The sequence below is a fragment of the Saimiri boliviensis genome, chromosome 11 (assembly GCF_048565385.1).
Source record: "Saimiri boliviensis isolate mSaiBol1 chromosome 11, mSaiBol1.pri, whole genome shotgun sequence".
In the NCBI taxonomy this organism is placed as follows: Eukaryota; Metazoa; Chordata; class Mammalia; order Primates; family Cebidae; genus Saimiri; species Saimiri boliviensis.
The window spans coordinates 84,472,764-84,488,567 of NC_133459.1; the positions used below are offsets into that span (position 1 = coordinate 84,472,764).

The 15,804-nt window shown below is 37.8% G+C and overlaps 1 protein-coding gene across 1 annotated transcript in view; it reads right to left on the bottom strand.

Moving 5' to 3' along the window:
• The window catches only part of SELENOF (selenoprotein F), a 40,081-nt gene that overhangs the window by 20,017 nt on the left and 4,260 nt on the right, over positions 1-15,804 (bottom strand). The window contains exon 2 of the mRNA XM_003943267.4: positions 9,075-9,242. Coding sequence (XP_003943316.2) covers positions 9,075-9,242 — 168 coding nt within the window. The remainder of the gene's footprint in view (positions 1-9,074; positions 9,243-15,804) is intronic.

A 15,804-nucleotide genomic window follows, 5' to 3' on the forward strand; every position in this document is an offset into this window, starting at 1 on the left:
TCTATCCAAGATAGTTACTTAACAAAAATTCTTTCTGGTTGCTTTTAATATTAAGTGATCAAAGTTTTAAAATTAAAACAAAAGTCCAGTATCATTTAAAAGTAATCATTACAGAAAGTACTATGTGAAGATATTATATGAAAAGCAGTAAAATCTCATTATAAAGAACTCAAATGCAAATATTTTCCTTTAATGAAATTTAGCTGAAATGGATTCAATGGGTAAATACTGCTTTTCTAGCTAAAGAACCTGCATTCTCTTTATAGTAAAATCTCATTATAAAAAACTCAAATACAAATATTTTATTGCAATGAATTCGGCTAAAATGGATTCAATGGTAAACATCACTTTTTTTTTTGGTAGCTGCAGAGCCTGTCTATTCTTTTTATAGGGCAGGAATATACTTGGAAATGCTGTGACCATAAGAGAAGGCTGGCAATTTTAAGAACTTATTATATCCATTTCATTTCTTCTTGGCTTTTACATTTGTTTTCTATGGAAGTTCAAGAAAGATGGATTGCCAGGCATGGTGGCTCAAGCCTATAATCCCAGCACTTTGGGAGGCCGAAGTGGGTGGATCACGAGGTCAAGAGATCGAGACCATCCTGGTCAACATGGTGAAACTCCGTCTCTACTAAAAATACAAAAAATTACCTGGGAAGCCGGGCGCGGTGGCTCAGGTGGGTGGATCACGAGGTCAAGAGATCGAGACCATCCTGGTCAACATGGTGAAACCCCGTCTCTACTAAAAATACAAAAAATTAGCTGGGCATGGTGGCACGTGCCTGTAATCCCAGCTACTCAGGAGGCTGAGGCAGGAGAATTGCCTGAACCTGGGAGGCAGACCTTGCGGTGAGCCGAGATCGCGCCATTGCACTCCAGCCTGGGTAACAAGAGTGAAACTCCGTCTCAAAAAAAAAAAAAAAAATTACCTGGGCATGGTGGCGTGTGCCTGTAATCCCAGCTACTCAGGAGGCTGAGGCAGTAGAATTGCCTGAAACCAGGAGGCGGAGGTTGCAGTGAGCCGAGATCGCGCCATTGCACTCCAGCCTGGGTAACAAGAGCGAAACTCCGTCTCAAAAAAAAAAAAAAAAAAAGATGGATTTTACTTTTTCAGGTTCTAAAATAGCATTTATTTAATTTAAAAAAAAAACCATATGTTCCATGAATGTTTATTTATTTATTTATTTATTTGAGATGGAGTTTCGCTCTTGTTACCCAGGCTGGAGTGCAATGGCGCGATCTCGGCTCACCGCAACCTCCGCCTCCCGGGCTCAGGCTATTCTCCTGCCTCAGCCTCCTGAGCAGCTGGGATTACAGGCACGCGCTACCACGCCCAGCTAGTTTTTTGTGTTTTTAGTAGAGACGGGGTTTCACCATGTTGACCGGGATGGTCTCGATCTATCAACCTCGTGATCCACCCACCTCGGCCTCCCAAAGTGCTGGGATTACAGGCTTGAGTCACCGTGCCCGGCCTAGACATCAGCTTTTAAGAGATCTATTAGTTCCCCTTTCCTTCCAACTTTATTTTTATTTTTATTTTTTTGAGACGGAGTTTCGCTCTTGTTACCCAGGCTGGAGTGCAATGGCGCGATCTCGGCTCACCGCAACCTCCGCCTCCTGGCTTCAGGCAATTTTCCTGCCTCAGCCTCCTGAGTAGCTGGGATTACAGGCACGAGCCACCATGCCCAGCTAATTTTTTGTATTTTTAGTAGAGACGGGGTTTCATCATGTTGACCAGATGGTCTCGATCTCTCGACCTTGTGATCCACCCACCTCGGCCTCCCAAAGTGCTGGGATTACAGGCTTGAGCCACCGCGCCCGGCCCTCAAATTTATTTTATTTTTAATTCTTTTAGTGGTTACCTTTGTAACATTAGATACTACATTTCTGTCCAACAAACAGAATATCATACCAACTGTGTTCTTGCAGTCCAGTTTCCATGCCTATTTTTTCTACTCCTTGAAGACAAGGAGTCTTATTTTGACATTCTTTGATCTTATCACAGGAAGAAATATTCAGTGTAAAAACGGAAAGTTTATTTTGATTCTGAGGTGGGCATGTGTAGGAAATGCAGTTGTTTAAGGCAGTCAGAATTACTTTAGGGGTTTATTTTTGTTTTGAGAATTACAATCTGCAAACGTAGCAGAAAGTTGTAGTATGTTTAGAAAGAATATGATCCGAATTTAAAATTATGCAAAAGAACTGACTATAGTTCTTTTTCATATTAAAATCAGATATAAAAAATTTTTAAATAATATTTTTCTTTCAATTGAATAACTTCACAAAATAGACTTTCAAACTTGTTATACAAACACATGAAACATATATTGATGGCCACTTAATTCACTGTTTGACCTTAGGTAAGATCTCTGTGCCTGAGACTCAACTATGAAATAAATATAATAGGCTGGGCGCGGTGGCTCATGCCTGTAATCCCAGCACTTTGGGAGGCCAAGGTGGGTGGATCACGAGGTCGAGAGATTGAGACCATCCTGGTCAACATGGTGAAACCCCGTCTCTATTAAAAATACAAAAAATGAGCTGGGCATGGTGGCATGTGCCTGTAATCTCAGCTACTCAGGAGGCTGAGGCAGGAGAATTGCTTGAACCCAGGAGGCGGAGGTTGCAGTGAGCCGAGATCGCACCATTGCACTCCAGCCTGGGTAACAAGAGCGAAACTCCATCTCAAAAAAAAAAAAAAAAAAAAAAAAAAAGAAATAAAGATAATAACGGTATTTACTGAGTTGTTGTGAGGTTCTATAAATTTATTCGTTTAAAGTGCTTGGAACAGTACCTTCAGATAATAACAACTTAATGAATGTTAGTGGTTATTATTAAGTAAATGTTTATGTTATTATTTAGCTTTTTTTTTTTTTTTTTTCTGGGAGACGGAGTGCTGGGATCACAGGCATGAGCCACTGCGCCTGGACTATGTTATTTAGCATTACTGCTACTCAGGCGTCTTAGCAATTCTTACATTGAATTTGAACTGTTGCCAAACATTATTCATATGTTTTAAAAAAGCTTCTTTGTGAATGCTTTTATATTATCATTAGGATAACATGTTAAAGACTTTAGATTTTTGTTCGCTTTGAAGGTATCAGTCTATGTACTGATGCTTATGGACACACCACAAAAGTGAAGCTATTTTAAGCAACTGTGAAATTTCTTTAGTGACTACAATTTCACGCACAGTTAGCTTAACCTCCATTTCATCCTTCTATGTTTTACACATCAGTAGCATTATCTTTCTGACAGCCTGAAGCTTAAAAGTTGCCATTGTCTTGAATAATGCTGTTTAAGCTGACTTCTGAATTCCTCTGCAACTGGCTACACAGTAACCATGCAAAATTGGTATCAACTAAATGTTTTGATGCTCTTCTATCTGAATTAAGAAAAATTACATGATTTATATAAAATGTTGTCTGGTTGGGACTTAAATAAAGCCCAATTTGGGAAAATATTCTTGAAAAACATCTAGTAACAGGAGCCATTAAAGTCTGTGGTAAACTGAAAAATAAGGATTTCATAATTTTAAATAAAAACTAGTAATGGAATTCTATAATTGTTAAACACAAATGGCAAAAGGGGACTTCAGAAAGCCAGTCTGGTGTTTTATATGGAACCCATTCAACTTCTTAAAGTAACTCTGTGAAGCAGGTCTTACTATTAACATTTCAAGATAAGAGGTAAAACAGTATAAAGGTTTAAAAACTTGGAGCTCTAGAATCAAACAAACCTGCGATGAAACCAGGTTTTGACATCTAATTGCCAGCTAACCATAGGCAGATTATACCCTAGTTTCCTTTTCTGTTAAATAGTGATAATGTGTTTACATTACAGGGTTGTTGTGAGGATTAAATAGAGAATGTAGGCAAAATACTTAGCATATAACCAGTATGAAATAAACACTAAGGTAAAGCAATGTAATTACTATGACAAAATTGAAGATTCTAGAGTAAATTGCTAGCTCAAAGTCATGAAGCCAGTAAGTAAAGAAGCTGAGATGAAAATTAAACTCAACAACTCTTATAAAAAGAGAGAAAGAAGCTTCCAATCAAGTATACTGGTTAATATTACCTCTGTATTGTCTCTGGCCTGTTGAAGTGCATGCAAATATCAAGGCAGAGTGTAATACACATTAAAAAAAAGTGCTACTATATAAAGCAGGTGACTTAAAATTAGTCCAGTTCCAACTAGATAATGGAGTGGGAAGTGGAGGGCATCCAACTACATTCATAAATTTGTTATACACTGTTAGGTCTACTTATTCTATTCTAGTATAATAAACTAATACTGAAGATAAGTATTATTATTTATCCTATTATCTGAAAAGTAGATCTTTAAGTGAAAACAAAAGCCTTTTATAAAATCCCTGACCTGTTGAATTATTTGCCAGAAAAAGTAACGGCATGACTTGGTGATCTGCAGACTACACTTCTACTGGTATTTTGTGAGGGGATCAAGATGTTCTAAAACTCAAATATAAGAAATCTCTTCTCAATGTGGAGTTTTGTTTTTTTTTTAAATATTACTTTTAAGCTTTTCTTTTCCCAGTTTTTCTTAAGCCTCTGAAATCTGATACCAGGTTGTAGATTACATATATAAATAAGTAACAAAGGAATGTTAGTAGAAAAATCTGAAATAATTGTGATTAGTTTGATAGCTTGGTTTTTTCATATATTTTTTTTATATTACAAACATATAGATCAGTTTATTTTCACTATAATGTTATCTCTGATTTCAAAAATATCATGGTTTCCTCCTGATCTGTCATATGAATAGTGAAAACCAATAAATAATATATTTTATTCTAAACTGACTTTAAAATATGAGTCTCCTTCAATTTTCTGATTAGGTTTGTCATGGAAAATTGAGTTTCACCTTGACAACTGGGTTGGTTTATGCTTATAATCCCAGTGATTCGGGAAGCCACTAGGGGAGGACAGCTTGAGGCCAGGAGTTCAAGACCAGCTTGGGCAACATGGTGAGACCTTGTCTCTACAAAAACAGAAAATTAGCTGGGGGCTATGATGCACGTCAATAATCCCAGCTACTTGGGAGGCTGAGGTGGGAGCATCACCAGAGGCCTGGAGTTGAAGGCTGCTGTGAACTACGACTGCACCACCACATTCCAGCCTGGCGACAGGTTCTTTCTTCCTTTCTTTCTTTCCTTCTTTCTTTCGAGATGGAGTCTCACCCTGTTGCCAGGCTGGAATGCAGTGGTGCGATCTCAGCTCACTGCAATATCTACCTCCCAGGTTCAAGTGATTCCCCTTCCTCAGCCTCCCAAGTTGCTGGAACTATAGGCACCCACCAGCACACCTGGCTAATTTTTGTATTTTTAGTAGAGATGAGGTTTCACCATACTGGCCAGGCTGGTCTCAAACTCCTGATCTTGTGATCTGCCTGTCTCAGCCTCCCAAAGTGCTGGGATTACAGGTGTGAGCCACCGCACCTGGCGAGGCTGATCCTATTTTGAAAGAAAGAAAGAAAGAAACAAAGAAGGAAAGAAGGAAAGGAAGGAAGAAAGAAAGAAGAAAGAAAGAGAAAGAAAGAAAATTAAGCTCCACTTTAACAATGGTCTTGAGAATTCTTTTTCATTAGCACAAACTTTTTTCCTCCAAATGCAATCTTTCATACATTTTAAAGTGATCAAAATGGCACATTTATGAAGTGGAAAATTTGTAGTATTTTCCTCATTAAAATGTGTCAGTTGAAAGGACAAAAATTTAAAAGTAGAGTTGGTTGACATAATTTATTTCTGTACTTTGTTTCATATAAGTAGTTGTAAATAGCAAAAATTTTAATACTACTTATTCTGTAATAAGATTATTTCCTCTTGATTCAACTAATCCAGGAACTTGAAAGAGGCATAATAGAAAAGAATGCTCCAAATTTTTATCATTGGCAAATCTAATAGTTTATATTTCATATCTATTTTCTTTTACCCTACTTTATCAATAGCAATTATTATCATGCTATTCTGAATTCCCCACATTTTCTATTCTTTCAGAATAAGTGCAAAAGCCTAAAAATGCTAAAACCAATGAAATAAAAATATTTTGGAGGAAGAAAGAAAAAATTACAAGGAACTTGGGAAACCAAGATCTAAAAAAGAAAAGGTACTAACTAAAGAAATAGGGGGATACAGGCTGGGGGTAGTGGCCTATGCCTGTAATCTCAGCACTTTGGGAGGCCAAGGGGAGTGGATCACCTGAGGTCAGGAGTTCCAAACCAGCCTGGCCAACAAGGTGAAACCCTGTTTTTACTAAAAATACAAAAACTAGCTGGGTGTGGTGGCAGGTTCCTGTAATTCCAGCTGCTCAGGAGGCTTGAACCCAGGAGGCTGGAGGCTGAAGTGAAACATTATCACACCACTGCACTCCAGCCTAGGCAACAAGAGTGAAACTTTGTCTCAAAAAAAACAAACCAAAAAAAGGGAGTGGGGGCCCTATAGTTAGGGAGAAATACAAAAGCTCTAAAGTAACGTCTGAAAGCAGCTGAAATCACTGTTATTAAGAACCGTTAGTAAGGAAATAATAAAAAAGCATCTAGCAGCCATAAGTTCAAGTTTACAGAATTTGAAAGATTATAAAAAGATGAGAAAAATAAACCATTTATTGAACCCACTGAAATACTACTCTTAATCTTATGTATCTTAGAAAACAGTAAGTCGTTCAAAAATTCTAACAAAAAAATATTTATGTGTATCCCAAGAAAATCCCAGTAAACAATTTTAATCTGATGGTCATGTTTACTTTTGAAAAAATATCTATTAAGGTTAGTGGTCAAATTGGAATCACTAAAAAGTTGTGCTAAATAATTAACATCATCTTTTCTTAGATAGATTTGGGATGCTTATGGCATCCTTGTAAGTAAAATGTAGAAATGAGAGATCTATATTTGTAGTTAGATAATTATAACCAAAGAGTGTTACCAATGGATAACTGCCAACATGGAGACAAGTTTCCTTATTCTTTCAGTTTTTAAAAATATATTTCAGGATATGAGTGAAATATATGAAAAAGATATTTATCAAGTAACTACAAAGTTAAGTATATACTCAACATAGCTTTTATAAAAAGTCAACTTTTTCAACTCGTTCTTAGTAAAAACAGCATTAATCAAGGGCAAGAACTTATGAAATACTGTGTGCTAAAGGCTGGACATCCATAAACATTAAAAAATCAAAGAGCAGGCTGGATGCAGTGATTCACAAATCTCAGCACTTTGGGAGGCGCCAAGGCGGTGGATCACTTGAGGTCAGGAGTTTGAGACCAGCTTGGCCAACATGATAAAATCCTGTCTCTACTAAAAATACAAAAAATTAGCTAGGCTTGGTGGTCGGCACCTGTAATCCCAGCTACTCAGGAGGCTGAGGCAGGAGAATCACTTGAACTGTGAAGTGGGAGGTGGCAGTGAGCCAAGATGGTGCCACTATACTCCAGCCTGGGCAACAAGAGCAAAACTTCACCTCAAAGAAAAAAAAAAAAATCGAAGAGCATTCTTTCTTAGGAGAGAAAGAAAAGCAAAACAATTGATACAACACAGTATGAATCAAAGTACTTACTGTTAAAAATAAACCTTTACAGGCCGGGCGCGGTGGCTCAAGCCTGTAATCCCAGCACTTTGGGAGGCCGAGGTGGGTGGATCACGAGGTCAAGAGATCGAGGCCATCCCGGTCAACAGGGTGAAACCCCGTCTCTACTATAAATGAACAATAATTTTTGTAAAAATACAAAAAATTAGCTGGGCATGGTGGCACATGCCTATAATCCCAGCTACTCAGGAGGCTGAGGCAGGAGAATTGCCTGAACCCAGGAGGCAGAGGTTGCGGTGAGCCGAGATCGCACCATTACACTCCAGCCTGGGTAACGAGAGTGAAACTCCGTCTCAAAAAAAAAAAAATAAATAAATAAACCTTTACTACCAATAATAATAATATCATTATGTTTGAAAGCTTTACAAATCATAATACTTCAAACAAAATTCAGCATGTACAAGTCAAAGACAGTATTAGAAGGAAACAACAGAAAGAGGCTAACATTTTTTTCTTATCACAAACAAAATTTGTGTTACCCAATTAAAATTAAATTAGTATTTAGTTTTAACTGGGTAACACAAATGATCTTTCCAGTCTAATTTATAATTTAAATAGATCTAAGGGTTCTGATGAAAATATTTAAAAGATAATCAAATTCAGCCAGGTGCAGTGGCTAACGTCTGTGATCTCAGCACTTTGGCAGGCCGAGGTGGGCGGATCACGAGGTCAAGAGATCCAGACCATCCTGGCCAACATGGTGAAACCCTGTCTCTAATAAAATAAATATAAAAATTAGCTGGATGTGGTGGCGTGCAACTGTAGTCCCAGCCACTCGGGAGGCTGAGGCAGGAGAACTGCTTGAACCTGGGAGGCGGAGGTTGCAGTGAGCCAAGATCACGCCTCTGCACTCCAGCCTGGCACCTGGCGACAGAGGAAGACTGTCTCAAAAAAAAAAGAAAAAGATAATCAAATTATCAAATTCACTATTAATTTGCTTGAACAGCAGGTTTTAAAACAGGTTTACCTGGAGAGGTTGAACTACCTATCGTTGGCTCTGTTTTCAGATGTAAAAGGTAACGTTAGGTGTCTCAAATTACTAGCAATAGTTGTATAGACTAAGGGTCCATATTCCTTTTAACTAGATTTAATGTTACAATTAAGTGCCAGGTATTATGTGCTTTGCTTTCAAGTTTCATCCAACACTGGGTTCTTACTATAAATGAACAAAAGCACCTATTAATTATTCTTTAGCTTCATTTCGCCAGAAGTTAGGAAGACAAGAATGACAGGATCCAAGCATGTTATAGGGAGTCTACTTCTCCTTTACTTGATCATCATGGTGGAATTGGATCCTGATTTTCCTGCATATTTGCTTTGCTTGATCTAATAGACCTGACAAGAAATCAATTGAGTTTTACTAAAAAATGTAAAAGCTAGAGATTTCTTTACACGTGATTAAGCAACTTACATTTTACCTTATCTCAACTGACCCATCAAATGGAAGGAATATACTAGAAAACAGTACCTTTTTGGTTTCAAATTGTGCTTCTTCCTGACAGCATCCTCTGCAATCGGGATCCAGCTGAAGCAGGTTGAACTGTCCGAGAAGATCACAAGAGCTGCAGAGCAAGTTGCTAGAGAAGCCTAACTCTCTGCATGCCTCAGATGAAAACTCTGCCCCAAAAGCAGACCCCTGAAAATAAAAAATGGGAAAAACACAATTCCATATTTATATTACAAAGCTTCCCAAAAAGAGAACATGGGGTTGTCAAAAACTAACACACTGAAGATGAGTTATATTTATCATCTTTCGGCCTAGCTAAAATATGGATTAACAAAAAAAGATACATCATCGTTCATGATGTTTATTACTTAAGTATTCTCTTAAAGATTTATTGCTTTTAAAAAGGAATTTCCTCTAAGAAAACATAATTTTCATTTCAAGAACTCAACATCTGTTCATATGGGTCTATGGAATAAAATTAACTGTAGAATTTACAGTCACATCCAGCAGAGGAAGGGCAGCCAAGGGGATAGTGTAGGCAAGAGCACACCAGAATTCAAACTTTCGGTTTTAGGTAGGTAATAGTGCTACCACTTACAAGATGTGTGACCCTGGACCAGGCGTCCCCAGACTTTTTACACAGGGGGCCAGTTCACTGTCCTTCAGACCGTTGGAGGGCTGCCACATACTGTGCTCCTCTCACTGACCACCAATGAAAGAGGTGCCCCTTCCTGAAGTGCGGAGGGGGGCCGGATAAATGGCTTCAGGGGGCTGCATGCGGCCCACGGGCAGTAGTTTGGGGACACCTGCCCTGGACAAACAATCCTCCCTAAGCTTTAATTTCCTCACTCATAAAGTAAGAGGTAATACTTCCTACATAAAATAGATTGCTATGGTTACTTTACATAAATCATCACATTTAATCAGGGATGATTTAACCAATCAGAAAGGCTGACAAAAGCAGACTTTCAACAATGTTCTCTTCCCTCATCCATTATTTTTTACATATCAATGAATGTGGTATAGCCTCCATTTGTAGAAGGTCAATCCTCCTTCTTCCTCTTTAGATTTTATCTTCTCTATCTCCACAGATACTTCAGTTCATCAATACTTCGGTACCATCAATACCCTTTTGTATAGTTAAGCCCTATGGTCCTCTAACTGCTCTTCCCATATTCTGTCATTTCTGAATTACTACTATTGCTTGGCTTCTATTATTTTTTATTTTTTCGTAACTCCCCAAACTCATTAATATAGCCTGGTTTCTGCTCCTGATACTCCACAAAATTTGCCCCAAATTACCAAATGCCAAGGTATTCAAAACTGCTCCGCTTCAACTACCCCGTCCAAAGGCTTGTCCTCTTTTTCTCTTCTATGCATCTCTTAAATGCCACTATTTCCCACAGTTTGTTTTTGGCTCTCTCTTAGCTTTACATGCCTTCTATTTATGATTGCATATTTATCCATGGCTTCAGATACCCATTTACTGAAAACTCTCAAATATTTTTCTTAAATGTCAGGCTTCCAAAGCCAACAGTCCACTCAACATCTTATTTAGGTGTTGAATACACATTGCAAGTTAAAAATCTCCAACAGTGAAACTTATTTTTCTCCTTAAATCTATTCTTTCTTAGGTATTCAGTATCTTAGTAAAATGGCACCATTTTCCTGACAAGCTAGTTGCCCAGGTCAATCATCCTACTGACTTACACTACATACTCTTCATCATTCTCATAACCAATTAATACATTTTCATAATTCTCTTGAAGAGCTCTCAAATCTTTTCCTGTCTCAGTGGCTTAAATGTTCACTGTCAATGCTACTTTCCAGTTATAAGGAATTCCTGTGAGTACCTTGAAGTATAAAAGTCCTACTCAAACACACTTTTGCTCATAGTCTCCCTTATACCTAAGGTTCTGTTTCTACTTCTTCACCTTGCTATCCCCTACTTATTTTCAAGAACCTGATCAGTATTGGTCTTCTAGAAAGCTTTCTCTGACAAAATAAATCTCAATCTTTAGCCATAGTACTTTTCTTCAAGAAAGTTGTACCCAGTTGAAAAACACTACCGTTCATTACACTGAACTATGTAAATGTGACTCCTCAACAATACTATGAACTCTTCTGAAGGCAAGCATTAAGTTGTTTCTCTGTCTTCCCTCACTGGTGACAGTTTCCATATATCTTTTGAATAAATAAATCGGTCAAAACCACAACTTCAAGTAGGGAAAATTTCAAATTGACTGCAACTGACTGATCTTCGAGACCAAGGGTCTGCAAACTTTATGCAAAGGACCAGATAATTATGTTAGGCTTTGGTGGCTATATGTTTTCTACACAACTATTCAACTCAGCTACTGCAGTACAAAAAGCAGTCACAGATAACACATAAATGAACAAATGAGTGTGCCTGTGTTCCAATAAAACTTTGTTTTATTTTGTTATTTATGTTAATTTGTTCTTCAAAAACAGGGTTGACTGATTCTGGCCCATCAGCTGCAGCGTGTCAATCTTCTTCTCAACTTACCAGGTAGATTAACATCCAGTGGCATTTCCCAATGAAAAAAAATGTAAGTACTTGTTGGCATTTTCACTCAAAATGCTGATTTAACATTTTATACATCTTTAACCCTATCTCTGTAATAATGTCATATGAATATATTTTCCAAAACAGATGAACCATCCCAGCCTAGTGGTAGGGATCTGTGACTTTGTTGGTTAATTTGTGTGGTTCATCCCTCTAGTTTAACTGTAAGACACTTGCTATCATACTAGCACTTTGGGTAATGTCTCCATTAGTAAAGTGATCTGCCTCATCTATTTCACAGGTTAATTTGAAAATCAATTATAACAATGAGCATTAGCTGGGCATGGTGGTGCATGCCTGTGATCCCAGCTACTTGGGAGGCTGAGGCAGGAGAACTGCTTGAACCTGGGAGGCGGAGGTTGTAGTGAGCCAGGATCGTGCCACTGCACTCCAGCCTGGGCAACAAGAGCAAAACTCCATCTCAAAAAAAAACAAAAAAACAAAAAAAAAAAACAATGAGCAGACTGTATTTTCCAAAGACAACATAATCAGTATGTATCAAAGGCTGCTTCAATATGTACATATCATTGCACATGTTCTTAAAATGTGAATGTTAGTCCTCCGCTGAGGAATGGGGTCTGTTTCCTCCCCTTGAATCTGGGTAGGGGCCGTGACTGTTCTGACCAACAGAGTTTAAAAGAAGTTATGCGATTCTGGGCGTAGGTCATAAAAGAGCAAACAGCCTCTGCCTGACTAGTATTCCTTCTTTCTAGGAACATCAACTTTGGAACTTAGTCAATCTGCTGTAAAGAAGTCTGTTACAGAGAGATAACATGGAAAGGCCGATGTAGAGAGAAAATGAAAACTCCAGCTGACAACCAGTATCAACTACTAGCCATGTGAGTAAACCACCTCCAGATTTCAGGCCCCAGTATTCAACTGAGGTCGGAGACACCAAAGAACAGACAAGCCATCCCTGCTGTGCCCTGTTAGAATTGCTGACTCACAGAATTTGAAAGCAAAATAAACAATTGTTTTTTACCACTAAATTTTAGGGTAATTCTATTTTGCAGCCATAGTTACTGAAAGAGGCAGTGAGTGAAACCACTTTGAAAACTGTGAATTCCTTACCAAATGTAAAAAACTGTTACCAAAACCTGTAAAATAACCTCAAACGAATAATCATGCAATCATACTATTTGGTTTTGTTCTGGCATTTATGGATAAGTAGCATGATTATGCAAAACATTATGTATTTCAAAGTCTTAACATATCTAGATTCAAATTCCATCACAGAGCAACCTTATTTCTAAACAGGGAGTATTATCATTTATCTCATGGAGTTTTGAGGATTAAAGAAGAAACTGAACAGAAAGCATCTAGCATCCTGCCCAGTATACAGTAAGTATTTAATACATGTTGGTAGTAGGTTCACCTTCCACTGAAAGCTTAAAAATTACAAAACACTGTATAAATGATTTATCACTATACTAGATATGGGATAAAAGATAAGTATGGGAGACACAAGGTATCGAGTTTCTTAACTAAACTACTTTTTTTTTCTAGCTGTTCTTTCACTGGTTTTGCAGACTTAATAAGGCATTGAATTTCAGGCTTTGAATTTAACGACATCAGAACATATTTTTAAGTATCTCACGGATAAATGCTAAACAATATACAAGAGTTTGATATTATTCCTGCCATCTTTTTATTGCCAAAAGTAACTGGCATTTAAATCTGTACATTAAGACCAATTATTAAATTTTAGATTAAACAGCCACACTTGTAAGAAAGACAAAGATTCTAAGGTCAGGGCTCCTGGCTAGGATAACCAGTTAGCTTTCTCCATTTCAAAGCAAAATTGACAAATTAAGAGGCTCTATTCACTCCTTCTCCATGCATTACTCATTGTTCTATTTTTCTAATATTAATGAGTTCCTTCCAGATGACAGCTGGCAGCAAAGAAACTGGATTAACTCTACTATACCATTACATTAAAAATCCGATACAGCTATACATTTTGTCACACTTACACCTACACATATTAGTTGTCTCTTCACTGGTCTTTGTAACTCTCAGGAAACTCATAGGTTTCTCATGTAATTCTGAACAAACTTCAAATATGAGACAAAAGCAAATAGATGGGATTACAGAATGAACTCCATGAAAATGAATACCAGAAACATGGCCATTACAGAAAGCTCTTATAAAACATAAGATATTTTGTTAAGTTCTTTACATTATTATTCCATCTAACCTAACCATCTTGTGAAACAGGTAGTATTATCACCATTTTATAAAGAAACAAACAGGTTTAGGATAGTTAAGGTAATTTGTCTAAGACCACACAGGAAATCTGAGATGTGAGCTAAGATTCTAATCCTGGCCTGCTCTTTATACCCCTAACCACTGTTACTGACTGCCATATTTCACAGAACCCATGATACACCATCATTGTGTGTATCACTAATAACAAAAGCACCAACAATTATAACTGTGTGATCCGTAAGACCCAGTGGGATATTAACCTGTGAAGAAATGGGGAAGGGGTATCTCAGAAAGAATGATACACAATATCATTCTATACGGCTTTTTAGTGTAGTGCGTTTTCGAATGAGAAAATACTACATATGAAGAATGAAGGACTGAATATCACTTAGTTCTGGGGAGTGTTAGTAAACATCTCCCTTAGACTGTACTAAAATACCACTTTTCTAATGCTTAAGCATACTCAATGTATTTTCAGATTAAATCACTTTATATCCAGTTATTACATCATTGAAATGTTGATAAGTATGCACTGTTATTAACTTGAAATTAGAACTATTCAGGGGAGTGGACAGTGATAAAAACTCAACTTGTCTAGTCCTAGAAACTAAGAGGTATAAATGAACAAAATATGAATGAAGTCTCAGTGAGAGTTTTATCCATAGCAGTATTTCAATCTCAAACTGTCAAAAAAATTGTTCCCAAATCCCCTTCTAATTCCTATGTGAGGTTCCAGATTTCACTGCTTCTAACTACTTATGCCACCTGATCTTTTTTTCCCCTTGGACTAACTGTGACATGCAGTTTCGAACTTATTATTGTTTTTTCCACAACTATTTACATTCCTTTTCATTTTCAAGGTTTTTGTTGCTTTCTTTTCTTAAGAGCACTAGTTACTACAGAAGAAACAAGAATAAACCTTAGGGAAGTTATAACAGTTCAATAAGGGTGAACTGTTCAGCATTCTCTCTTTTCTGCGTCATTTTTATATTTTTGAGAGTGGGTGGGCTCCCTCACTGCTCTACACAAACTGCAAATACCCTGATGATTTTGATGGCATGGAGCAACAACAGAAAGGAACTGGGGACATTTAGACTACAGAGGAATTTAAATGAACAAATGCATATGAGACATAATGCAGGAATATGAAAGAAAAATGGTCCCTGTATTCCCTTTGGCTACATTCTAATTGGCACGGGAACAGGAGTGGAGGGATACTGACACTGACACTGACACTGACACTGACACACACACGTAAGATGATACAATATGCAAGGGAGAAATTACATCTAACTTTGCAAGTCTGGAAGTGCAACGTGAGTTAAGCTCAGCATTAAATTGAAACATCTTGGTTCATAGAGAAAGAAATAAAGAAACTAAGCCCAAGAGTAAATTAATTTGCCTTAGTCAGTTACTAAAAGTTAAAACTAGAAAATACAGGGCTGGGCGCGGTGGCTCATGCCTGTAATCCCAGCACTCTGGGAGGCCAAGGTGGGCGGATCACTTGAGGTTGGGAGTTCAAGACCAGCCTGACCAACATGGTGAAACCACGTCTTAAAAACAAAAAACAAAAAACAAAAAAACTAGAAAATACATTTCATTAAAGTTTAGTATACTTTCTGGCCGGGCGCGGTGGCTCAAGCCTGTAATCCCAGCACTTTGGGAGGCTGAGGCGGGTGGATCACGAGGTCAAGAGATCGAGACCATCCTGGTCAACATGGTGAAACCCCGTCTCTACTAAACATACAAAAAATTAGCTGGGCATGGTGGCGCGCGCCTGTAATCCCAGCTACTCAGGAGGCTGAGGCAGGAGAATTGCCTGAGCCCAGGGGGCGGAGGTGGCGGTGAGCCGAGATCGCGCCATTGCACTCCAGCCTGGGTAACAAGAGCGAAACTCCGTCTCAAAAAAAAAAAAAAAAAAAAAAAAAAAAAGTTTAGTATACTTTCCACTAAATC